Source organism: Haplochromis burtoni, unplaced genomic scaffold (genome assembly GCF_018398535.1).
Source record: "Haplochromis burtoni strain Fernald_Lab_line unplaced genomic scaffold, NCSU_Asbu1 Contig_83, whole genome shotgun sequence".
NCBI lineage: Eukaryota > Metazoa > Chordata > Actinopteri > Cichliformes > Cichlidae > Haplochromis > Haplochromis burtoni.
In genome coordinates, this window is record NW_024582444.1 from 308,929 (window position 1) to 334,489 (window position 25,561).

At 39.9% G+C, this 25,561-nt stretch overlaps 2 protein-coding genes across 3 annotated transcripts in view; both read left to right on the top strand.

Annotated features, from left to right (window-relative positions):
• rbm27 (RNA binding motif protein 27) overlaps positions 1–17,826 on the top strand; it is a 23,148-nt gene extending 5,322 nt beyond the window's left edge. Inside the window, exons 2-21 of one of the 2 annotated variants that reach the window (XM_005926408.3) lie at positions 115–233; positions 1,394–1,521; positions 2,028–2,101; positions 2,805–2,998; positions 3,458–3,766; positions 4,499–4,726; positions 6,563–6,739; positions 7,641–7,787; positions 7,882–8,035; positions 8,503–8,656; positions 8,800–9,033; positions 9,133–9,264; positions 9,464–9,589; positions 9,765–9,839; positions 9,943–10,119; positions 11,331–11,435; positions 13,292–13,519; positions 13,723–13,806; positions 13,971–14,090; positions 15,034–17,826. In XM_005926408.3, the coding sequence (XP_005926470.1) occupies positions 115–233; positions 1,394–1,521; positions 2,028–2,101; positions 2,805–2,998; positions 3,458–3,766; positions 4,499–4,726; positions 6,563–6,739; positions 7,641–7,787; positions 7,882–8,035; positions 8,503–8,656; positions 8,800–9,033; positions 9,133–9,264; positions 9,464–9,589; positions 9,765–9,839; positions 9,943–10,119; positions 11,331–11,435; positions 13,292–13,519; positions 13,723–13,806; positions 13,971–14,090; positions 15,034–15,138 (3,070 nt within the window). In that variant the 3' untranslated portion in view covers positions 15,139–17,826. The remainder of the gene's footprint in view (positions 1–114; positions 234–1,393; positions 1,522–2,027; positions 2,102–2,804; positions 2,999–3,457; positions 3,767–4,498; positions 4,727–6,562; positions 6,740–7,640; positions 7,788–7,881; positions 8,036–8,502; positions 8,657–8,799; positions 9,034–9,132; positions 9,265–9,463; positions 9,590–9,764; positions 9,840–9,942; positions 10,120–11,330; positions 11,436–13,291; positions 13,520–13,722; positions 13,807–13,970; positions 14,091–15,033) is intronic. The other variant, XM_042222262.1, reaches the window with a different exon arrangement.
• Positions 17,827–21,725: 3,899 nt separating this feature from the next.
• On the top strand, positions 21,726–24,830 carry pou4f3 (POU class 4 homeobox 3). The gene is made up of 2 exons (XM_005926407.3): positions 21,726–21,976; positions 22,328–24,830. The coding sequence occupies exons 1-2, from the start codon at positions 21,854–21,856 to the stop codon at positions 23,258–23,260; spliced, it is 1,056 nt and encodes a 351-aa protein (XP_005926469.1). The 5' UTR covers positions 21,726–21,853; the 3' UTR covers positions 23,261–24,830.
• The last annotated feature ends 731 nt before the right edge of the window (positions 24,831–25,561 follow it).

Genomic DNA, 25,561 nt, shown 5'->3' on the forward strand with positions numbered 1-25,561 from the left:
TTTTTTCACTGTTTTCACTGAGATTTGAATTTGAATGCTAATCAATAAATCAAAATCGAAAAAAATAAAATAAAATAGATAGATATGTTTTAATATATACATTTTAATCTGCAGATGTGATGCTGACCCCTCTGCATTAGCCAACTATGTAGTTGCTCTTGTGAAGAAGGACAAACCAGAGAAGGAACTGAAAGCACTTTGTGCTGATCAGCTTGATGTCTTCCTACAAAAAGGTATACATTTTATTTTATTTATATAAAGCTTTTCTGCTAATGTGTCAGCAGGCAATTTTGACATTTTGTAGCTCTTCCTGGTTAAGGTGGAGGAAAAACTTTTGCTCCATCATTAAGCTACCAAGGGATTTATTCGTACTCCCCTTGCACATGTCAGACAACAGAGGCTTTGCAGTTAGGTCACAAATCCTTTGGGAATCAGACCTGGTGGCATTGTCGAGGTCAGTGACTAAACTGATTATTAAAAATTAGTTGCTAAGTTTAGACAGATCAGAAGTTTTTTCCCTGCATACAAAAAATGTAGTACCCCTGCAGAGGGGATTTAGTTTTCTTTTTTCCCCTCATATGCCACCAAGACTGTACTATATAGTTTAAGTAGCTCAAACATGGAATACATGTGGTTATCATAAATAATATTGAAATTATGCAACTTGTTTGATATAGTAAAACAGGCTTTTTGTCTTAACAATGTTAAAAAACTTGATTGAGGCTAGAAAATGACCAATATGGAAATAAGTTGATCAGAAGCATTTGATCCAATTGATGTGTCGTCTTGGCTTCAATTAAACTGATAATGTTAGCCATTACCTGCAACACAAACTGCTTTTCAGCCCCCAGAACTCATATGTATTACCCATTAACAGTCACACTAATGTAGCCTGCATTCTGTAGCAGGCCATGTTAATGAAATATCACCTGTATAAATATAGTGAGGCAGGCAGAATACAATGAAATGTATAGAGTCTTAAATTTGAAGTGGAACATTAGCAATGCTATCTTCCTCGTGGATGCCATTTGTTGACCCCACATGTGGCCACCAGAGGGAGTGTTGAATCGTTTGATAGTGACTCTGTATCCAGTGTGATGTGTCCTGATTCAGTCTCTTTATTTTTAGCTCTGCACTATTAAAATTAGTTTAGGGGTTTAATTTAGTTGGAAAACATGTTGATGGTTATTACATATGTCTCCTGGATCACTTTAGAATTTTTTAATGTTACATTTTTTTAATCAGGTAGCTTTCCCACATTTCATGGATGCAGTGTTCATATGTGTTATTTTTTATGTGTGTGTTATGTTTTTAGACTTTTGGCCCTTTTTCACAAGACTGAAAACTGCATGCAGTTTTTAATGTGTTCTCGTGATTAATTTTGTCCTTGCAGAGACTGTGGGATTTGTTGATAAGCTTTTTGAATGTTTGACGACCAAGAACTACCTGGGAAATCCTGCTGCCAAGGAAACTCCCAAAGAGGAGATTAAACTGCCTGCAATCAAGGCTGAAGTTGTTGAGGTACACCCTGAAATTGAATAGCTCGCCTTTTGAAAATGAGTGCGCACGCACACACACACAATTTTTTTTTTTAACTGGTTGAGTGGTTTTGTTGGAATGGGCATTTCAATTTGAAATCAAAGCTTTTGATAAAATCACTTATTTTGAATGCTTTTTTGTTTATTAAGGCTACGTCCAAACGTACATGGGTAGTTTTGTAAACTGAGATTTCTCATTTTCATTTAAAAAAATTAAAAAATATCTCGTCCACACGTGCAGTTTTCTAAAATTATCTCCGTCCACATGTAAACGCAGAAGTAGCTCACAAAGAGCCAAAGTGAAGTCCTCGACCTGTGAAAATTATCTCGCCATTCTTCTGGAAGAAACGCGTGTGAAAGAAAGGCCCAAACGCATTGGAAAAGCTACGTTTTTAAAAATACCCATGTATTTGTGGACGTAGCCTAAGTTTTAAAGTTATATTATAGCTGATGTTTTTTGTTTTGTTTATTTTGTTTTTTCCCCTCAAGGCTGAAACACCCGAGGAAGAGAACAGGCGAAGGAGAAGTCCTCTGAGAAATCGCTCTGACTTCAATGAGTCCAGGTATATGGCTTGCATTTAACTTTGTCTTTACAAGCAGCTAAAACATTTGCAGGTAGGACACACTTGTTGAACTGTTTAGTACATATTGATGTTGTGTAGTTGTATAGCGATCTTACCAAGCAGCTATATTTCCAACCCTCCAAGTCCTGCTTTTGGCTTGATTAGGCCCTCGTGTCCACTAATGTGTCCCTTGGCTGTGGCATATCTAGTGTTGGGTGCAGATGAGAGAGTTCATTCACTGATATACGATAATTAACGTAATTTGAAAAGAGTTACGTCTTTAATATGTAGGGTATATTTTCTGCATATTTTTAGAAATTAAGTTGTCATTAATTAATTTTTTTACTTTATTTTACTTTCTTGAGCTTCTGCTGTGAAAAGCTTCTGTTAATGAAACTAAGCACTTCCCAATAGTTTTAACACAAACAGCCCATTTGGGGACTTAATGGGATTGTGCACACATAAAACAAAGGTAATTAAGCCTTTCCCTAATAACTTGTTTCAGATAAAAGCGTACTTCTCTCAAACAAAGATCATTATTTCAGGGTTCATGTTATGTTAAAGACACACAGAAAGAAATGATCCTTGCGTCTTCATTTGTTATAAGAAGACCCACATTCGTGTCTGAAAACCTGTGAAGTATTCCTGTGTGATTTATACATTTAAAATCAGCAACGCCTCTAACTTCTCATCATCCACACAGGAACCGCGATGAGAGGAGGCGAGACGAGCGCAAGCGCCGTGACTTTGATCGGCACGGGAAAAGCGGCAGCGACTCCCACCGGGAGCGCCATGAGCGGCGCAGGGGCAGCCCCCGCGGGAGAAGCTACAGCAGGAGCCGCAGCCGGAGCGGCAGTCGTGGAAAGAGCAGGGATAGGGAGCACAGAGGAGGCAGAGGTGAGAAAGTCCCCCCTCCCACAACCAATAACAACAACAGCACAGGGGAACAAAGATTGAGGCGCGAAGAAGCTCCTGAATCTCTCGTCAGCACTGCTAAACGGTGCATTAGTGACGGTGACGTGCTGTTGGAGACATGCTGGTGTGAGGCGCTTTAGATGAGAAGACTTGTAGAAATTACGGATGTAGCCGACTCTCGTTTTTATTCCTGTCGGATTGTTGGACAGTGTTGCTGGGAGTTGGTAGAAAGGAAGGGAGAATGTGGACAGCTTTGCAGTCCTATCACTGGGGGTTCAACAACATGGGTTGGGATTGGTCTTCTTACCACCAAGGTTAATCTGCTCATCTTTGTCATTACAAGTTTCCATCTTTTTGTAATCTATCATTTAATGTAGTGCTTTTAAAAGTCAGCTATGATACAGTACACAATGATTTATGTGATTTACTTGTTTTCAACAGACTTCAAGTCAAAGTTTGAGGCAGAAAGGAAGGACACTGACGGATACAACTCTTCCACCACATCCGGCTCTCAGCAGCAGCAGCAGCAGCAGCACCCGCCACCTCTCCTGCCCTTACACACACCTCTGCATCCCTTTTCCTCTTCTTCCTCGTCTTCAGGAGCTGGGGGTGTACCGGTAGCAACACTGGCTCACTTGCCCGACAGCACTACAGACAGCTGGTCTAGCTACTACGGAACGAGGCAAGATGGTGTTTGCAAACCTTTCAGCAAGGCTGCTTCACTCAAACAGCGCTGCAGGGATTATGATGGTAGGAGCAGAGTTAATCATCCTGTTCTCAATTCCTTTGATTCCTTCTTTCTGTCATTTCGTGTGTCTGTGTGTCTTTTATTTTATTTTTTATTTTTCCATCTGAGAGCCTTTTATCTGCTACAGCCCAGTAGCATTAGGGAGATGTTTTCTGTGCATTTCAAAGGGGATCAGAGTAACACTGGAGCTTTTTGATGAGATTTAAAGGAAATGTTAAGTTTATGATGGCTGTTGTACAGTTTGCTCAAGTCTCTAGTTTAAACACTACCTTTTTCTTCCCCTGAGGCTTCTGTGCCTTGTTTGGTCTCTTCACTAATGACCACTGCTTAGCACTCATCCTCTTGTCCCCAGTGAAAGGTAGAAAAGCAAGCTGGTTCCCTCTCACTCCCCTCTACACTGAGGCTCAGGAGAGTTTAAACTTACCCACTGTCCCTGAAGTACACTGCTTTCTGTCACAGTGCTCAAACACAGCCACTTGGGACCCAGTTCCTTAATGAGGCTTTGGTGTAAATACATGAACTGTGTGACTTGGCTGCTTTAAACTCAGATGTTTATTCATTTTGTTTAATTCCCATGAATTTTTTATGTTATTGTGTGTGGTGTCTTTTTGTTTGTTTGGCTTTATTAATGTGTGTGTGTGTGCATGTGTGTTTTGTGACTGCAAGGCAGCAGTTTATATAAACTCCATGTTGTGTACGATATTTATGAATAATCGCTTCTCTCCCTCACACAGAAAAAGGATTTTGTGTCCGTGGTGACCATTGTCTCTATGATCACGGCAGTGACCCCCTCATAGTCGACGATGTCAATCTACCAAATATTATTCCGTTCCCACCCCCACCGATTCTGCCACCCGCCGGGCTGCCCATGCCCCCCATCACTGAACCACCTCCCTCCCTCAGGATGCCTTCTATGCCACCCTATGGCCAGCCACCACCACCAGGTGTTTTCCCTATGACAGGTGAGTATTAATGCTCCTCTAATCCATAAGTTTGTGCTTTATCATATTGCGAAGTTTTACAATTTGCATCTACAAAATAGTGAAGCCAGAAGAACCGTGTTCCTCTCTCAAATATTTGGTTTTGTGTGAGACGCGTTGTTCTTCCACTGCCCTTTTTCAGTCTGGTCACAATATACATACCTTTTCTTTGGCCTGTAGTATCATTGATTTATGAAGATATTTTTGCATGAGATTCCCCAATGTTTGAGAGCTAACAAACATCTCTTTAATATAATAGAAGTAGGATTAAATCATAAATCGTTTTCATTTAGAAACAATTTTGTCCCCACTCACAACAAAATCCAGCTAACTAATATGGTAAATAAATGGTAAATGGCCTGTATTTATATAGCGCTTTACTAGTCCCTAAGGACCCCAAAGCGCTTTACATATATCCAGTCATCCACCCATTCACACACGATGGCGATGTGTTGAAAGTGTAGCAGGTCACATGTAAGACATCGTGGCCTCAGTAATGTGACACTGTACTCCTTACTCTGATGGCTGATTTGACGACACCAGAGGTTTTAAATATGTAAAGATTCAAATGAACGGTATATTGGAATGAGATATCACCACTCTGGTGTGTAGAAAAGCAGCTGTCTTCAATATTATATGTATGTATACGTGTGAGTGAGTGTGAGTGAAAACACTTGCCCGACTTGACAACGTGCTCAGTTGTAAAGAGTTTTTGTTGAATTTCTCAAGGGAAGAAATCAACCTGTGCAATCTTCCTGCCTTTTGAGTTGCACTATTGCCGGTCAGTTTCACACTGGCTGTGTTTTGTTTTTGCAAATCATCATGATGATTTAAAAAGTATGTATTTAAAGTAAAGCTGTATTTAAATCCAAAGCTCAAAAATCTTATGTATCTACATACGTTTAGAGCAGACGTGCTACACAGTAGATAGCTGCTCATTGATCATAAACGGTACATAAAACTTATTTTTTGCCTTTTTAGTAAAAAAAAAAAAAATATATATATATATATATATATATATATATATATATGATATATATATATATATATATATATAATATATATTTATATATATATATTATATATATAATAATATAATATATTTTATATTTTATAGCGATTCATTATATATAGTGTTTTTTCTTTTTTTTTCTTTTTTATTTTTTTTTTTTTTTTTTTTTTTTTTTTTAAAAAATTTTAAACATGGGGGGTGATGACTGAAACATTTGACCTGATAGGCTTTTATTGTTTCAGCTACTTTTTAAGGCTGTTAAAGTTATGAGATTTCTATCTTCCACTTGATAAATGGATAGTGTGTCATAAAGTTTAAGCAAATCTATCGAGAAGACGCTGCAGTTTCCTGGTGCATCTGCTTTTATATTAAAGCAGTCAGATTTTCACTGAAATACTTCTTTAATACTATACATGTAATATACTATAGAGTCATTGCAAATTTGCATTTTGTCATTTTCTATTTTTTATTTTATTTTTTGGTAATTTTTATTTCATTTTGATTTTTTGGTTTTGATTTCAGTTGAGTTTCATTTAGTTTCCAGAGTTGATTTTTCTCATTTATTAGTTTTATCGCTACATTTAGTTTTTGTTGTTATATCGACTCCATTTTATTTCATTTTAATTTTCCCAGTTCACAAAATAATTTTAGTTGGTTTTAACTTTCTTTTTTGTTTAATCTAGTTTTTAGTTTTCATTTAATTGACTAATTTATTTTCTTTCACATCTAGTTTTAGCTTTTAGTTGTAGTTAAATATAATGACCTTTTGTACCTGAGACATCAGCTTGGGCTTGTGTCTCCCTCAGGACCCCCACTGATAGCAACCAGTGGGATTGATACCCCCAACCACCAATCTGCAATCACTTCTTCTCCTCCCGTCGGACCGCCTGGTGTGGGCCGACCTCCTACACTTCCTCCTCCTCCTCCACCTCCTTCCTCGACCTCATCTGTGTCTCTTCGTCCCCAATATGTCCAGTCTGAATGTAAGCAGGGCTGCTTTTGCTTTTCAGATTGGGACTGTGCATTTGGAAGAGATTTTGCTGTGTTGCTTTTTATTTGGGTGTTCCTTTTAGTGTGTTTATGTTGTTGAGTTGTTATTTTTTACTTCTCATTTCTGTGTGCTTTAATAGTTACAGTATAATAAAGGTTAGTTTACTAAATATCTAAAATAACTCAGATGGTATGGGTTATTTAAAACAAAAACACTTTTTGGTTCTGTTTCTGTTTCCTGTCACTGTAAAGTAGTTGTTGTATGCCGTGTGTGTTTGTGTGCACAATTGGCATGTGTTTCTTGAGCCTGCAGTAACAGTTGTGGACCAGAAGGTAGCGCTGTGTATTAACCTAAAAACAAAAAACCAAGCATCTCTGGGAAATTTTGTCGTGACTCATTTAGTTGAGTGCTTCCTGCTATGATTATGCACATGAGGGTTTCAGTTACAGACTCTTTAAAAGACTTTAAAGAACTAAAAAGAAATTGGTCTATGTGGTATTTGCAAACTTTGGGTTTGTGATCTGTTACCACAACTGCCGTGAAGGGCCTCTTTCTGATAATTTTGCACTTGTGTGTCACAAATGTAGATAAGAATGAAAAGCATCATCTTGGTTGTTAATTTTTATCTTTGTTTGTTTCTTGCTGGGTTATTTTGCGCACTTACAATAACTGTAATTTTTATTTCTCGCATTTTGTAGGTTTTGTTCATAAATTTTATCCTGGACTACATGTTAAACTCATGTCACAGGTTGCTACCTATTCAGTGGTTACATTTAAAGACAACAGATTCTTTTTTTATTAATATGTTTGCTTGTATTCACTTTTTCATATTTTTAAATGTTTTCATATTCCCCCCCTAACGGTATGTGCGTCTGTTCACTTTTACACATTAGACAACTACGATGCAGAAGGCTACAACCCAGAATCTCCAGGCCTGACTGTAGCAGGACGTAACCCATATCGTCAGTTTATTCCCCGGGTGCAGACTCAACGCTCCAACCTCATTGGCCTCACCTCCAGTGAAGGTCAAGGCTCCAGAGGTAACAACCTCATTTACAGTGTTTTTTTTTAATTCAACCTGATCCTGGGAAATTGACCTTCTCAGACTGATTTGACTTCTTGCGTATCTTCTAGCTGCCAACATAGTGATCCAGACAGAGCCAGCTACTGCACCCAGCACTCCTGGAAGTAACGTGTCCCGTTTCAACACAGAGCAGGACAGCAGGAAGAGGACCATGGGACCCAGTACAGCTGAAGGGCCAGCACCTAAAAAACCCTGGATGGAAAAGTAAGAGATTAAAGAAAAAAATATTTGATTTAGGATGTCATTTATTCTGCACAGTGTTTTGTTTTCTGTGAAGAAATTGGAGTACGGTAGCCAGCTGAAATGTAATCAAGTTGGTGCCTCACCCCATTACTTATTACTGCTAAGGAGCTTTGTTTTAAGGTGAGGTGAGTCAGGTCAGCAGCAAGTGTTGTCTCAGTTGTAAGCAGGTAGATACAAGCATCCCAGTCATGAGGATTTCTTTGCATTATCTCTACTTGGAGTACATTTAAACTGTCATACAGGTTGTAGGTTGGAAGTAGTCTTCTTTAAATAAAACCATAATATGGCCAAAACTTGAATCCCAGATCATCAATCATCGCTAAATTTTGATTAACTCATCTGCTTTTTTCCTTCATTTATTTATTTATTTTTTTTATGAAAACAAAACTGCCAAATTAGTGATGTTAGCACTGAAATGTTCTTTTTAGGCCGAGCTTCAACAACCAGCATAAGGGTGCTTTTCCCAAGAGGACTTTTTACGTGAACACAAAGTTGGAGGTGCGCAGGATCCCGCGCGAGCTCAACAACATCACCAAACTCAACGAGCACTTCAGCAAGTTTGGAACCATCGTCAATATACAGGTAAAATGCATCCAGTTTTGTTTTTTGTTTTTTTGTTTTTTTGCTTTTTTTAATGAGTGCTCCCCACAAAGTTCATAGAGATTAGGCCTGCAGGAGAATGAATTCAAAACATTTACGGACTTGCACGTGCACTCTCAATCCAGGTTGTGTTTGGCGGAGACCCAGAGGCAGCATTGATCCAGTACACAAAGAATGAAGAAGCCAGACGAGCCATATCCAGCACAGAAGCGGTCCTTAACAACCGCTTTATCCGCGTGTACTGGCACCGCGAGCTTGGTGCTAATGCCACAGGCCTTCAGCAGCAGGAGCAGAGCTCAGGGAGCCAGGTTGCCGGGTCAGTGCCCAACCAGGGGCTGCAGCACAGCAACATGCATAAAGTTGGTATTAACAGCGGAGACATTGAGAATCCTTTGATGGCAATTTTATATATATTTTTAAAATATCCATTGATTTACCCTCACTCGTTTTATCTGCAGGGGATCAAGCAGCACAATCCAGCTGCTTATGTGTTGAACAAGACTGTACCCAAGCATCATCTGTCTGCAACAGCTGGGGCCACGACAAATGCCAAGTCGGACAACCTGAATCCAAACACGGACACGGCTGCTGTATGTTTTAAGTTTATCTTGCAGACAATATCAGGCAAAGTGGATATTATATAATATACAAAAGTATAATATTATGATGGCACGTGTGTTACAACATTTTCACAGTGATTTATGTGTGTTTGTTAGCTAAAATTGTATTTGTAAAGAAATTAATTATATATTAATTTTCCTTTTTTTGCCCCTCCACCTTTCTCCTTAGGTGGTGCCTGCTACTACGAACACCCTGAAGGGACACTACACTTCCACAGCCGCCAAGTCTTCCTCAAAGAGCCTTGGGAAAACGGGAAAAGCACTGGAAGCACATGAAGCTCTCAAGAAAAAGCAGGCACGTTGCTTAACTTGGTTACGCATTTTGACCATTAAAAGAATAGCAGAGCTAAGCCATTTCCTTCTCTCAGGAGCCACAGCTAAGAAGGCTACCACTGAGAGAGAAAACTGTTTGGGGGTTTTTCATCTCAGTGAATGTTTTTGATTCCCTTTTTCTTTTTCCCCTCCTTTAGGAGGCACTAAAACTCCAGCAAGACATGAGAAAGAAGAAACAGGAGATGTTAGAGAAACAGATTGAGTGTCAGAAAGTAAGACATTTAACATTGAAACTATTCTTATCTGTAATCCTTCCTCTTTTTCTCCAGTGTACTGTCAACGTTCTTTCTGATACCATTTTTCGTGCCCTTCCAGGCGCTGATAAGTCGGCTGGAGAAAAACCGAGGCATGAAACCTGAAGAGAGGGCCAACATCATGAAAACGCTGAAAGAACTAACGGAAAAGATTACCCAGCTCCAGAATGAAATGAACCTTGCCTCCCAGGTCTCAAGCGCCAAAACTAACCACAGCCAGCCCAAAACCAAGACTGATGTAAGTTTGGCTTCCTTTTTGTCTTTGTACGTAACTGAGAGTAGGGGCGGGAAATTTAGGCCGAAAATTATATTACACATTGGTAGAGTTGTTTATTTGCCTTTTTTCACACTTCACAGGTCCTTTTTAAAAAGGCGTTTCTTCACATAAAAAACATTTTATATGAAGAATAAAACTGCATACATTGAGTAGGTAGATGTTTATGAGTTTAAATTTTTTTATATACATTTTGTGTACTCTAAACCTTAGATGCTGGTGGATTAAGGTATTTATGGGGTCTTTATTAAGCAGTAGAAAGAAAGAACCTCCAGATCTCAATTTATAATATCTTAAAAATATTTGCTGTGTGTTTTCTAAGTTTAAGAACTATATAATATCTCTGAGCCACTGGTAAAGGAGAGGGGGAGTACATTTCTTTCTTCTTTTTAGGGTTAGACAGCTCGCCTCGAGTGTGCTGACCGCATCAAGGGGGGGGGTGAGAGTGCGTAGGATTCCACTGATGTTAAACCAAAATGTGTCAAAAAACATTCTCTAAAGGCTCTAAAACTACTTGGCCACAAGGTATAGACATTTACGTATATACAGGATATGTGCACACAGGCTGTCCTATATACCAAGTGAATAACCGCTCAGCCTCAACAAATCTTTGCTGTTTTCACATTCGTTTTCTCCTCTTTGCATGTAGTTGTGTCCTAGTCCTAGGCCCTTTTCAAATTTCAACTGTGTGATGTTGAGTTCCTGTATGAGTTCCTATACCTGGGATTGGGTCCTTTTTAGTCTGAATGCAATGAAAAAAATGGTTCTTTTGCGGGGGGGGGGGTGTTATCTTTCCTGGAAATTCCAAGGAATGCTTATACAAATCTTTTAATCCATATTGAAAGAAACGGTTCTTACACTAATCTTAGGTTTGCAAAAATTGAAAAAAGATCAAAACGTCAATGTTGGTTCTGTACAGGACCAAAGTAGAGGATCTGTTTGAATATTGGGTGCATAGGAATAAAGTTTTTTTTTTTTGTTTGTTTTTTTTGTTTTTTTTTGTGTTTTAATCACAATTTCGATTCACACAGTTTTGTCTTGATTGACCTTGTTAGACCAACAAGCACGCTCCACCCCCCCCCCCTCCTTTATTTGTAAACACAAGTTGATATTTGTGTATTTAATTGCTTCTCTGGATTAAGTAAACAAATTTCTTTTCTATGACATGCGATCAGGCCCACAAGGAGCTGCTAGATGCTGAGCTGGACTTTCACAAGAAGATGAGCTCTGGAGAGGATACAACAGACCTCAAAAGAAAACTGGGGCAGCTACAGGTGGAGGTAATACACACTCTCTCTCTCACACACACACACACACACTCACACATTCTCACACACACGCACAGAAAATACACATGGATAGAAACAGACACAAAGTTAATCATTGACAGCATCTTGCATCATCAACACTTTCGTTGAGAACTGAATTAGAGGATGTGATACCAAGAAATGCCTTAGAGGAAGTGTGCAGATGAGATTATAGTCGCAGCCTGTTCTGCAAGGGGTGGAAAGAGATGGTATCTGTCCACCAATAAAATAAATCAAATAATATATTGAATTCATTAGTTTATTTGTGTTCTGTCAGACGTGTCAGGCAGAAAGTTTTTTGTTTTTTGTTTTTTTTTTTTAAACCATCTATGTTCTGTTTGTTTTATTTGACTCTGTGATAACTGGAACCTGATCCTGCAGTTTCTGCACAAGCTCCAGATCCGCTGTGTTTAGTGTTATTCGCTCAGCTCGAAGCTTCGTAAGAGTCCTAATGAATCTGATGCGAACGTCTTGGTGATACCACAAGACACCTACACAAGATGTAAATGACCTATTGCTTCCTTCCTGTTAAAAGGGAGTTTCTCTTTCCCGCTTACCCCAATCGCTACTCATAGGGGACCAACTGACTGTTGTGGTTTGCACACTATCGTCACAAGGTCTTTACCTTGCAGCATAATTGCCTTGAGGCGACTGTTTTTGTGAACTGGCCTTATATAAATAAACTTGAATTGTATTCAGTAATGAAAAGGAAAAAAAAAAAAAAAAGAGTTTTATGGTAAATTTTCAGTTTACCTCTGTACTATTATCTTAGTCGGCTCCAGTAGTTGCCAGACGCACTCCTCCAGATGCTTGCTTTGTAGTCCCCTCGGGGTTTTGACACATCAGATTAAACGGCATTTTATTACTACACTCCATCAACGTGTAAGGAGGTAGACTTACACACACTTATCTACTGAATTGGTGGCTTTTCTTGAGGTAATTAGTATTGCAGTTTTGTTTGGAGTATTTGTACATTATATTTCATGTTCTATAACTTGCATTTAACCTCATCTTTGTTGCATTCATTCTGGATCAGGTCTCTTGTAAGTTAGCGTGGTTTCCTGGTTAAATGAGCAATGACACATAAATGACACATCTTCCCAGTGATTCTGCCAAAAGTCATTAATTAGGTTTCAGGTTAGGTCATGCAGCCCATACAGTTATTTATTTGTATTTTTTGGTGTTACACACAGTGTTTTCTTCTTCTTTATCCTCTCAATTTGCTGTGCACGCAGATGGCTGTGGCTTAAGATCAGGCTAACAACAACATAGCTTTTGTTAGCAACAACCTGCTTTGCATTTTTTTTCCTTTAACCCCAGGGTCTTAAATTGGCTAGTTGTTTAAAAATGGATATGCATCCCCCATCCATCTAAACTCAGCCTGCCTTCTGCACATTAAACTGCAGCCACTTAAGCAAGCCCAGAGGAACATCTGCTAACGAAGCCAAATAAGACACACGTCCTACACTGATGGAGCTGCGCCTCATTAAAGTTTGAGACACTGGTCCTTGTAAGAAAATCGCAGGATGACAATTAAAGGGAGAGTGGTTGTGAGCTTGTGGAGTGTCTGAGAAGGAAGGAGATGTTTTTAAAAATGGAGGAGTGACAACTAGTGGTAAAGGGCAGAAAGTGAGAGAGTAAGGGTGTGTAGAAAATGTTTCAGCTCTGAAGGGTTGTGATGGCCTGCTCCTTTTTGTTGTTGTTTTTGTATTTTTCCATAAACTTTTTTTTTTAAGTTATTCAATATATAAATTAGACACACAGTGGTGTGTAATTGTGTACTGAAATCAAACAGCGTCCAGTCAACCGCCCTTTCTGTCCTCCTTTAGGCAACACGTTTGGGTTTGATCTGGCCTCCAGCAGGTCGAGGTCGCGGCCGAGGAAAGCTGGGCCCAGATCCTGGTGCGATGCACGTGGGCCGTGGCCGGAGTCGAAACCGGGAAATGATGGCGCGCGGCGGGGCTGTGAACCGTATGGTGGTTGATCACAGACCCAGAGCCCTGGCTATTTTAGGGGTCACTCAGGAGGAAAAAGAAGAGCTAATGCCGCACTTTGTGGTAAGAATATGGCAGGATCTCTCCCTCCAGTAATACAGCACGATGTTATTGCTAAGTAATAAAAACTGTAGTAATAAATACCACTTTATTCCCTCTTATATCTTTTAGATATGTTAAGTGAATCATTTTCCCTGTGATAAGTCATAAATGTTTTGATGTGTATAAGTATATCCTGATTGGCCAACTGATATTTTTAAACCTAGAAATTTGGTGAAATCGAGGATCTCCGTGACCAAGACGCCAACAGTGTCGTCATGACCTTTAAGACACGGAGTGAAGCAGAGAATGTAAGTCACATGGCTCCAAATGTGTATGGGCTACATGTTCTCTTAATCTTGTTGCTTTTCCTCTAATCCTCTTCTAATAATAATAGAATAAATTAATACATTAAAATAATTAAAATACTCCAGTATAGCATCTAAAAGAGCTGTACCTCTCTTTGGTGTTCTAGGCAGCAAACCAGGGAGCTAAGTTCAAAGGTCGTGTTCTGCATATTTCCTGGTACAAGCCCAAGACGCCCTCTGTTACAACGGAGCCAGAGGAAGAGGAGGCTAAAGATGAGGACAGTGCGGTATGACAAATACACACACAGCTTCATGTTTTCCCAGTAACTAAAACAAATTAAGGAAAGGGCGTTGTGTACGACACAACTTGAAAATCTGAGTTGGGGAAACTTTTGAAGTTTTAGTTACATTCACAAAATTTTACTTGGTTATTTCTTTCTGCTGCTTGTTAATTTTTAACAGCAGCTCCCAAAGGAAAAGGAGTGCTAGCCTCTCAGTACTAAGAGCATCTTAGCCCCATGAGTAAAACTGCATTACTGTCAGGTGAAATCCTTATGCTGTATTTATTTAAGGGGTTTGTTTCCTCCTTTGAGGTTGTGCCATTTCTTATATGTAACTTTTGTTTTTAAAGGTACGGTTGCCATTCTGAAAATGTGTCTGTGCACAGGTAGAAATTTGTGGTGCTTAGATTTGTGGTCAGATTTCCTCTGACTGCAGATCTACTTATAGCCACTTCATGCTCATCACGTTTTATCACAGGAGCTGAAACGGACAGATTTCTGGACAGGTCTACAGACTAGTTTGACTGGCAGAGATTAGGATTAATTTCCTGAGACTGATCAGCAGGTCACCTGTCATGGTGGATTCACCGATGGCTAACCAATAGAATGGAGGATGTCTAAATCTAAAGCATAAGAAATATCAGAAGCAGGCAGTCTGACCACTATAGGATTTTTAAGATCAGTACCAATATTTGGTGATTTTAAAATCTGATATTCCAGTATATTTTTAGATTGTTTTTTTTTTTTCTTTAAACAGTTACCTAACATTTTTTATTTGTTACAATATTATTAAAAATAGCTAATATCAGACTAAATAATTTCCCTCTGCTACACTTTGAATCACTTTGTTTGCTGTGTTCTAAACATGCATGTTGCCAGGAGGAAAGCTGACTTACAGTTTCCAGAAAAAGCATAAATATAAATGCTAACATGGTATTTATTTCTACAGAAGGAAGCTAGCTCTTATTTACCTGGGGAGGAAGAGGAAGAAGAGGAGGAGGAAGAGGATGACGATGAAGACGATGAGTACGAGAGTCGATCTTGGAGGCGATAATGACATTCGTCATTATCATTCACTGCTCTCCGGCAGAATCAGTGGTCCCCCACTCCCACTCCCACGCAGATTAAAATTGATGTAAAGGAACTCGCATTTTTTTTTTCCCTTTCCAGTATTTTCAAAGTAATTTTAGACTCTAATCAAAGTAAAAGGAAAAAAACGTCTTTACTTTATTGTACATGAAAAGAAGTGTAGATGGTCAACAGTTTTTTGTATCCCTCAACTAAACAGTTGTTTAAAACATCTCACTTTTGCTGAGAAAGATACATGTTTAGTTGTTCTTATAGCTAGAAAAACTTATGTAAGTTTCTGTGTGCTTACCAGATGGACAATATCAGTAATGCACAACATTTGTGTCGACTGTGAATAGGTATTTTTATACATACTGTATTTAAGCTCTTTTTCTCACCAGTTTTTGTAGAATCTTGTCCTCCGTTCAGGGACAGCCATTCCATCACCAACAGAACGTTCTCTGCCGCTACCACAGAGAAATTTATTTATTCTTTTTCCACACTGCATAAATGCACTGTGCCGTACCGATATTGGCAAAGTATGGTACAGCTTTCACTTTGCTCATAGTTTTGATGTGGTAAAGCCCAACGTGTTAAAGGATTGCATCTTTCTTTTTCCCTAAATGTGTGCTGGTATGAATATTTGCCAGTGCACATGCATGTTGGTGTTCCTAATAAACAGACCGACCCATAGAGATGCTGCACCGTGACCATACAGCCAGTGCAGGTACAATAGGATACCAGTGCAATAAAAAAAAAAACACAATCAATGTTTACAAACTTCCATGCACTTCATATACAGTCATGTAGTCATGTTCGGGAAAAAATCGCCCCCACACACTTGTATTTTGTTGCTCACTCAGTTGTCCAGTGCCACTCTGTGTAAATACACACCCAAACACATGTTGTAATGTTCATCTGCTAAGAGTGCGTAACATTTTCACTTGTTTTCTTCTGTCACTTGGTCATTCAGAGGCCCTGACGGGACAAAGATCAGATCACCCATTTCAAAAATGTGAGATCCATAGACAGGTGTTTGAATGTAATGCTTAAAAAGAAAAAAAAAGAATATATAAATAATTTCTTTGCCTTACACAGTCAGCGGATTGCTGAGTTTTTACAGGACGTGATTTACTTTTGTAAATTTTGTAAATGCTTGAAAGAGAAATTACTGTTCTTTTGTTTTTGTTTTTTCTTTCTAAGTTTAATATTTTTTTGTTTTGTTTCCCCCCCCCTTTTTTTTTTTTTTTTTTTTTTTTTGGGGGGGGGGGGTTTAACGACTGATGAGGTTGTATCAGGTAGAAAATGTTGAGCAGGAGAGCTTAGTATCTCTGCTTTAGTCGCAAGAATTTTGTATTTTCAGTTTTCAACCAGTTCATATTATTTGACTAAACTTGTCATTTAAGTAGGTTTTTGTTTGTTTGTCTGTTTACGAAATATAAGAGCTGCTCCGAGCTGTGGAAAACACTCTGAAAGACACTGAGTCATGCCCGTAACAACATTGATTTAGCTTAAGTGCAGCTTTGCCTCTATCTGAATATTGTCAAACTGTGCTCCGAAGCCACTCTGAGTAAAACCACAGTGTGTGAGTTCATGATAAATATTTTTATTTTCTGTTTTGCCTTTTTTTTTTTCCCCCATATACTGTATTTTAGAATCCTCAAGGTGGGAGGAATCTAAAACCATTAAAACTCACATACAAATGTATTTGGTTAAAGAATTAGTCCTGTCCCTTCCACCAGATACATTTACATGCAGCTTAATGACGTTTTGTTTGATTTATGCTTTTCGTAACCCAGCTAAACTGATCATATCCAGTTTGAATGAAGCACCATAGGAGAAGAAATACTTTAACTTATTACTGTGCAGACTTTACACAAGACATGCATGCACATTTTGGCCTGCGTGGTCATATATTCAGTCAGTGATTACAATTGGTTTTCTTTGCTCCCTAATGCACCCTGGCACCACATCTAAAAGGGTGCAGATCTTCCTCCCATCTACAATGTTGGTAGTGCTCTTGTGTGGATTGCATATTTGACTGTTGACTGATACTCAGACGCCTCCTGCCAGCGACCTCATTGTCCCAAAGCTGATGTTTTTACTTCCAGCATTAGCTTCAGAATGATGTGTGTGAGAGGAGAGGCTGTTGCTTTTCCCTTTGTACATTATGATTTTCTCATGTGATGGGTTTTTTTTTTTGTTGTTGTTGTTTTTTTTTAATTTAATGAGGTCACTGGCAGGTTGAAGGGATAAACCTATACTGGCAAGGTTCTTGCTTTGTGTGAGTGAGGATTCAGAGAAGGTCTCCCACTTTTTGTACTATCACACAATGGTGTAAAAAAATGTAAAGTGTTTATTGGATAATAGTTTTGGATTTGTTACTGTTTATATTTGCAGGATGTGGATGTATTTTCTTCATGTATTTTGTTTGTAAAAATGGATTTCTAATTTACTAGCATGTTTGCTTTTGCCAATAAAGATGGAGGAATTGGGTGCTTATAAGGCCATAAAAAAAAAAAAAGAAGAAGAAGGGGGGGAAAAAAACAGAAAACATACATAAATATAAATTGGATCTGGGAGGGAAAAGAAAAGGTAAAGAAAATGAAAACATGTCGGCATTGGCAAGGGGGGGGGATTTCCAGGCAAAAGCATTCCAGAAAATATGAACCTATTCTCTTGTGTGGTCTCATTCTTCTTGCATGTGCTCGGTAATTAAATAATTCACACTGCAGTATTAGTACTTACAATTAGGCTATAGCATTAAAGATTATACCTGTGCTTAAAACACATCAAATGTTATGACTAAACAGTGGAATTACTGAAAGCCATTAGATTTTTTCCTTATACTTTAAGTACTTTGATGCATGAGTGCATTAACCTTTTTTTAAATGGTGTGTTTATCAAACCTTCTGACAATTTTGTTTTGCTACATGTGGCATTTTTTGCAATTTATGCTTAAAGTTCGGGGTGAAGGCACATGACTACAAGTGTCAGAAAAGCATATCACAAATGACACTTAAACCCCTTATAACACTGAATTTCCTTATGGTAGAACCTACTTTGAAATTCTACTCTACGTGTGTATTCACATTTATCCAAGTGTTATTGGGTCAAAATTTTAGCTCTTTTTATTGGGGGTGGGAGAGCTCGAGCCTATCCCGGCTATCATAGGGTGAGAGGCAGGCTGCAATCTGGACAGGTCATCAGTCTGACACAGGGCTAACAGAAACATGGACAATAATTCACACCGATGGGCTATTTAGAATCATCAGTTAACCTATCTCCGCTGCATGTCTTTGGACTGTGGGAGGAAGCCAGAAGAGAACCCATACAAACAGGGAGGCCCCAGGCAGATTGTGGGGTCGAACTCCCGACCTTCTTCCTATAATGCAACAGTGCGTGCCACCATGCTAGTCTGGGAAGTGTTATAGGGTTATTTCCAAGTATTTTGAAGTCCATCATGCCATCAACATGATTATTCACAAGTGGAAAATATTCAAGATAGCTGCTAATCTCAGGAGTGGAGGTCCCAGCAAGTTTATCCCAAGGTCAGACTGAAATACACAGAGAAGCCGCAAAAAACACGAGCTACATCTCCGACTCTACTGGCCTCAGTCAGCATGTTAAATAATAAAGTTCATGACAGTACAATTAAGAATAAGACTGAACAAGTGTGGATTGTTTGGAAGGGTTGTCAGGGGAAAGCCTCTTCTCTCTGAAAAGAAGATGGCAGCATGGCTTAGGTTTGCAAGAAATTGGATCTGAACAAACCACAAGATTTCTGGGGGAAAAAGTCCTCTGACCAGGGGAAACAAAAGTGGAGTGTGTGCCCATAATGCAAAAAATTAAGCACAACATATTAACAGCATACCAACTGTCTGTGCACTTTGCAGTCACTTCTCTGTATCCCAAAGTATTCTAGAGTAAAATGCGAAGCCATCTGCCCAACAGATAAAGCTTTGCACAACAGCTGAGGAAAAAAAGAAGTGAGATTCTGCAACGGCCCAGTCAAAGTCCAGATGTCAGCTCAACTGTACAGTCATGCATAAACAAACGACAACCCTCAATGAACTGAAGCAGCACTGTAAAATCGAGCGGGCCAAAGAATTCCTCCAAAATAACATGAAAAACTGAAATCATACGGAAAACGATTACTTCAAGTTATTAATTGCAAAAGTAGTTTGATTCTAACAGATAATTAACTGTGCGACCTCAGAGTAAAGTAATTCATTTAAGGAACAGTCAAGTTTGAGAAGCATCCTAAAGGACATTAATTAAAGTAAGATGGGTCAGCGCCCCAGCGTCGCTATGTGATAATGATAATGTGAATAAGTAAATGGGATTTTTTTTTAATAAATTTCCAGAACACATGAAAACAACTTTTGCATTTTTATTTTTGTGATATAACACAATGAAGGATAATATTAAAAAGAAAATTTGTAAAGGAGATCGAGTTACATAAAAGTAGGGTCAAAGCTGATTTATGGCTTAATAATTAGCCAATAAGACAAGCCGTTATGGTCATGGGCGTCCACTTTGATACGTTCCCAAGCAAATCCCAACGCATCTGAGTGAAGACACCACAGAGCAGCTGCGACATATTAAAATATCACTGAATAATGCATGACCATTTCTTACTTTAGGAAGTCAAGTGAAAACACTCAGAATCTGTTTAGCTTAATGCAAGAACTTCCAGCTCGTCCCAGGGGAAAGGACTTGAAGGGCTTGACAGTTCAACATTCCAGATTTCATTCTGACCTGGTTACTGGGAGGTGAAGGAACAAGCACTGGGAGAATTGACTGTGCTTGTGTATTTAATTATATCATCAAAAGTAAGCTGCTGATTGGTAGAGCGCTTATTTATTTATTGTTTCTTTCCTGAAATTATTCATCACGGTGTGTAATGAAGGCTGTGACAGTATTTAGATCGTCTGGTGGAACTGAGCTCCAGATGTAGCCTGGCCAGATGGATGGGCGGTGCTGATGGCGTGGTGTGGGGACACGTTGGAGAGGTGGTGCTGCAAATATGACAAAGCTCTTTATAAAACACGCCAGGGCATCTTCAAACTATGAAGAGTGCAAAGATGACATAGTACAATGACCACTAAATTATGAATAACCCCAGCAGTGTAACAGCAAGCAGGGGTTTCATGCTTTCTACAGACTAATGCGGAGATTCAGGTTCTTGTATCTGATTTTTATTCTCACGCTGATGAAAAATGATATCTTCTGGTGAGATCTCACGTGTTCACAACTCAGTTTAAATAACACGTTGGGTAACTAAAAGTATCCCACGAGCGATCAGACTCAAAAAAGCCAATCAGGGGTCAATAATGCATTTAAAAGGAAGAAACTTTGAGGGTGTTTTCTTCTGCTGAAAGTGAAAAGTTTCTCAAAGTCTGAGAGGCGTGCTTTGTGACATCACGCTTCAGCCAGAGGCTATGTGGAAAGCCTGTATTCACATACAGTGCGGATAGTCTGTCAATGATGCAGAAGATTATAGTTACATTTTCGAAACTAAAAAATATTTAGTTTAATATTTTAGAATATACAACAAATTATCGTTCAAAGGACGTATATCTGCGTTTGAATTACGCCAGGAGAAGATCATTAAAGGTATCTCTATGAGTCTGTGTTGAGTTATTTGAACGCAACACTCGCAAATATGAGTTAAGGCCACATGCTCTTCGCAACCAAGTCTGAAAGTCAAAGTTTGCCCGGATCGAGAAGTCCTTGGCTGTTTTAATCTGTGTAATGTATAAGAACCTGCCAGTGTGGTAATGGATGCCTGCCACGGTGGTGCTAAATTATTCACAGTCTGGGGAACCAGAGAGGCAGCAGGATCGGATAGACTAGGCTGTGTCATCGGGAGCCTCTGCCAACCTGGCTCCTCTTTCGGACCGTCCAGGCCGGCTTCGTGAGTTTTATCCAGGCAGCCACATGAGAAGACCGTAAAACAGCCCGAGGACTGGCGTTCACAGTGGATGGGACAAAGCCAAGGCCGTTGGGTCGACCGGTCAACCAGCAGGCCTTAGATACAGTTTGGAGCACGCAGGACGAAATCCATCCATAAAGTCATCCAAACATATCCATCCACGGTTTAATACACACTCAGTACTACTACTCAAAATGCTGCGCTGTCCTCGGTGCTGAAATGATTGAAACGGTCTTTGTGCTGCATAATAATTGCTACATTGCAGCCTGCTGTAAGCCTTTCACTCTGCTTGTCACCTATGACCTCATCGTTGGCAGTGGTGGGGAGCTCGGAGGTATCCTGCATGAACTTAACACTGGATTTATAGAAATAACATAGGCTGTAAATGTCGGTGTGATAATACACATCTATATCTCAGGGGAAAAGAAATTACACGACTCCAAATATCAAGGATGCCGTCGATAAACAGCCTTTTAATTAAAGAATTGTGGGGCTTTTTGGTTTTGCTTATTCTTAGACGCTTGCGCACAGAGTCCACGATTCTGCAACCTGTAAGTTGAGCAGAAGAGAGGGTGGGTGGGAGGGAGGAGGGAGACTGAAAGAGGAGGAGGGGAGAGGGAGGAAGCGGGAGAGGGGAATGCCGGGAGGCGCTGCTGATGTTAACTGTTCAGTCTGGTGAAGGAGAGCAAAGGAGCCGTGTAGCTGTCCGTGCCCCAACTTTCATGTCAGGGGCCACACTGCTAGCGAGGTGCTTGCAGGGAGGATGATGATGACCATGAACGGCAAGCAGCACTTCTCCATGCACCCGGCTCTGCACGAGCCCAAGTATCCCGGCCTGCACTCAGGCTCGGAGGGCATGCGCAGAGTCTGTCTGCCCGCCCCACAGGTACGTTCAGGTCAGGGGAGAATGACTGGAGTATACTGGGTGAGAGAAAGGGGAAAATATCACACTGGAAATGTCTGTAAAGTTGATTTGACAGGACTTTGTTCTATCCGCTATCTCTCCCTCTCTCTTCTGTCTGTACCCCCCTCCCCCTCCCAACCCCATCCTCCCCATCTCATCCACATGTCTATTCAAGCAATGCTCTTGCTTTCATATTAATTTTTATGACCTGCGCTTTGAGGAGGGTTCTCTTCTCTCCTCGGCGCTGCTTGCCTTTGGAAAATGTTTTTTAGATCCTGAGAGCTGCCTGACAGAATTCCCCACTGACTCCAGTATGCGCACTCTTGCTTGCAGCTGCAGGGCAATATATTCGGAGGCTTTGATGAGAGCCTGCTGGCACGGGCAGAGGCTCTGGCGGCTGCTGACAGCATTGTCTCTCACGGCAAAAGTCACCCGTTCAAACCAGACGTGACTTACCATACCATGAACAGTGTCCCCTGCACCTCAGCTTCATCTTCTTCCTCTACTACCGTGCCCATCTCCCACGTTCCTTCCACCATCGCCTCTCATCACCACCACCACCTCGGACAGACCCTGGAGGCCGGAGACCTCCTGGACCACCTCTCCACCAGCCTGGCTGTGACCGGGATGGGTGCCCCAGAGCCTCCAGGGATGACCACGCCGGCGCACCACCACCAGCACCCTCATCACCACCTGCAGACTATGGGGCAGCTGCACCAGGCGATGGCCACTATGGCCCACCCTCACTCACTGTCCGTTCACGGCGGTATGGCTTGCGTCAACGACGTAGAGTCGGATCCCAGGGAGCTGGAAGCCTTCGCCGAGCGGTTCAAACAGAGGAGGATCAAACTCGGGGTGACCCAGGCGGACGTCGGGTCAGCTCTGGCCAACCTCAAGATCCCAGGAGTGGGGTCTTTGAGCCAGAGCACCATCTGCAGGTTCGAGTCCCTCACCTTGTCCCACAACAACATGATCGCGCTCAAGCCGGTTCTCCAGGCCTGGCTGGAGGAAGCCGAGGCTGCATACCGGGAGAAAAGCAGCAAGCCGGACCTTTTCAACGGGAACGAGAGGAAAAGAAAGCGCACGTCCATCGCCGCGCCGGAGAAGCGCTCTTTGGAAGCGTACTTTGCCATTCAGCCCCGACCCTCCTCGGAAAAAATTGCGGCGATCGCCGAAAAACTGGACCTGAAAAAGAACGTGGTTCGAGTGTGGTTTTGCAACCAGCGGCAAAAACAGAAACGAATGAAATACTCTGCGGTGCACTGAGTTACACAGATCATGAATAAAATAGCCTACTACATTTTTGATCGAGTGATTAATAATAGCCTAAGTAACCTAACTAACGGGGATTTTGCAACGTGTCTCATTTTGGATTGCTCCCAGAAAGACTTTTACTTCATCCCCATTTCGTGTCACGCACTCTTCATTGTTGCACTTTTTCGATTTTGTTATTAATACGGGACTGATAAATGTGTTATAGATCTGTAAGGAGGATGACTTTGATGTTGTTTGTCTTGTATCTTGCACACTCTAAATGTGGATTTTTAGGAAATTCACCCTGACAATTTGTCACATTCAGGGATTATTAACTCACTTTTTATAAACCATTACTTGGAGTTCATGGAGGCTGAATTTATGGGCTGTTTAAATGTTAAACTGATGTTATCTGAAGAGACAGACAGAGTCTTCAGGAATTCGAGAAGAAAAGAAAAAATACGATTTTGTAAGATAATTGGTTGAGACCTGAGTTTGTCCTCCACATCACTGGCTCATATACACTGAACTATATGTCGTTTTCACCGCTTTCTTTTTCACCTCTTTTCTTTTTGAAAACTTCAGTGGAATGTGTCCTCAGTGTGTTCACCTTTTTAAATCACTATTTTTTCTTGGTATTTTTCTTTTTTGCGAACTAATCAGCTCTCTTCGTGAACTGTGTGAAGGTAATTTACGCACAAGCAACAGTGACTCTTTCACAAGGTATATGACACTGTGAGTCTGGATATCTTTAATTATTTAGAAATGAAAATGACACGGTCTTATATATATATGAGGCACAGACGTGTGGCTTTGGCTGCTGCTATATTTTAATATTTTGATGTGAACGTGTTTTGGACCATTACAGGTGAGCTGTATATTTATCATATTGGTGAGATATATCCAGTATACAGGCCTCCATCACCTGATCTAACTATTTATTTTTTCTCACTCTTGATTTCACTTGGAAAAAACATGTGTGAATTTTAAACTTAATAAATTATCAGTTATTTTTTAAAATCCCACTGGGGCGACTTTATTTCTGTGACTTATGAAGCTGCATTCGTTTACTCTTGAAGTTACAGCGCTTGAGCCGTTACCGTGACGAACAAATCGCAGGCCGAACCAATGGGCCATGACTTCATTGTAAACAGTTTGTTTTTATGGGACCTCGCCAGACTGTTTTATTTATAAATCCCCAGACCTCTGCTGGAATTAAATATGTATCGTTGTATATGATAGCCGACAAGGACCAAAGAAAGAGACGGGCCTCCGTTTCTACAGCGATGTTCACACCGCAGAGCGCTGACTGTGTGCGCCCTCTACACGCTACTTATGGCCCCTTTCTCTAATTAGCACGGTTTTAATTATGGATGCCCTCATGTCACCGTGCATGGGCTTTGAAATTATTAAGTAATGACGATGCAATATTAATTATATATTGGTATAAAACGAAGTAATGTGGAAGAGTTGGAAGTAGAAGCCTGACTGGGAACTCTGGGAACTCTAGGGAGACATTGGCTGTACCACAGTTTAACGCAGGAAAGATGGGAATGGTTTTTATGATTTTCTTTTCTGTTTATCTAAGTAAGTATTTAATTTTATTTTTTGCTATTTACATATTTTGTGTAGTTTAAAACAAATATTTTAATATTTTGATATAATTATTTGGGGGAAGCGTGGAATAGCCTATCGCACCCAGCGATTATTATTATTATTATTATTATTATTATTATTATTATTATTATTATTATTATTATTATTGTTGTTGTTGGTGTTGTTGTTGGTGTTGTTGTCGTCATATTTCTATATGGAAAATATCCCAGTGCTTTTAAAAATAGGCCCAACCAGTTTGTTTTAGTTTTAACAATAGTATTATTAAATTAAATTAAAATAAAATACATTTGTTAATAGTTTAATAGGATCATGTTAATAAATGTTAATAGGATCAATTTACAAATACACGGAAACGTTTTGGGGTTTGTTGATGAGAAGTGAATACTCACAGTGTAATTTACGGGGAACAAAAAGAACTTGAGAGAAGACGGTAAAATAAAATGCAAACTCTCGCCTAGTTGATTTTTGACCTGTAAACGTTAATTTCATTTAATTAAGTGTTGTTTTATTGGCCTGTAAGAAAACATTTCACTTTAATTGTTATTAAAAATACTCCATTGGCGTGAAACTCTTTTCAAGACCAGAGCCAAATTTCTCTCTAACGGCCGGCACGTTTGTGGCATAAAAATGAAGATAAAACAAGAGCTTGGCGGTGTGAATTATTGATTTTTGGAATACCTGTATTGATATCATAAC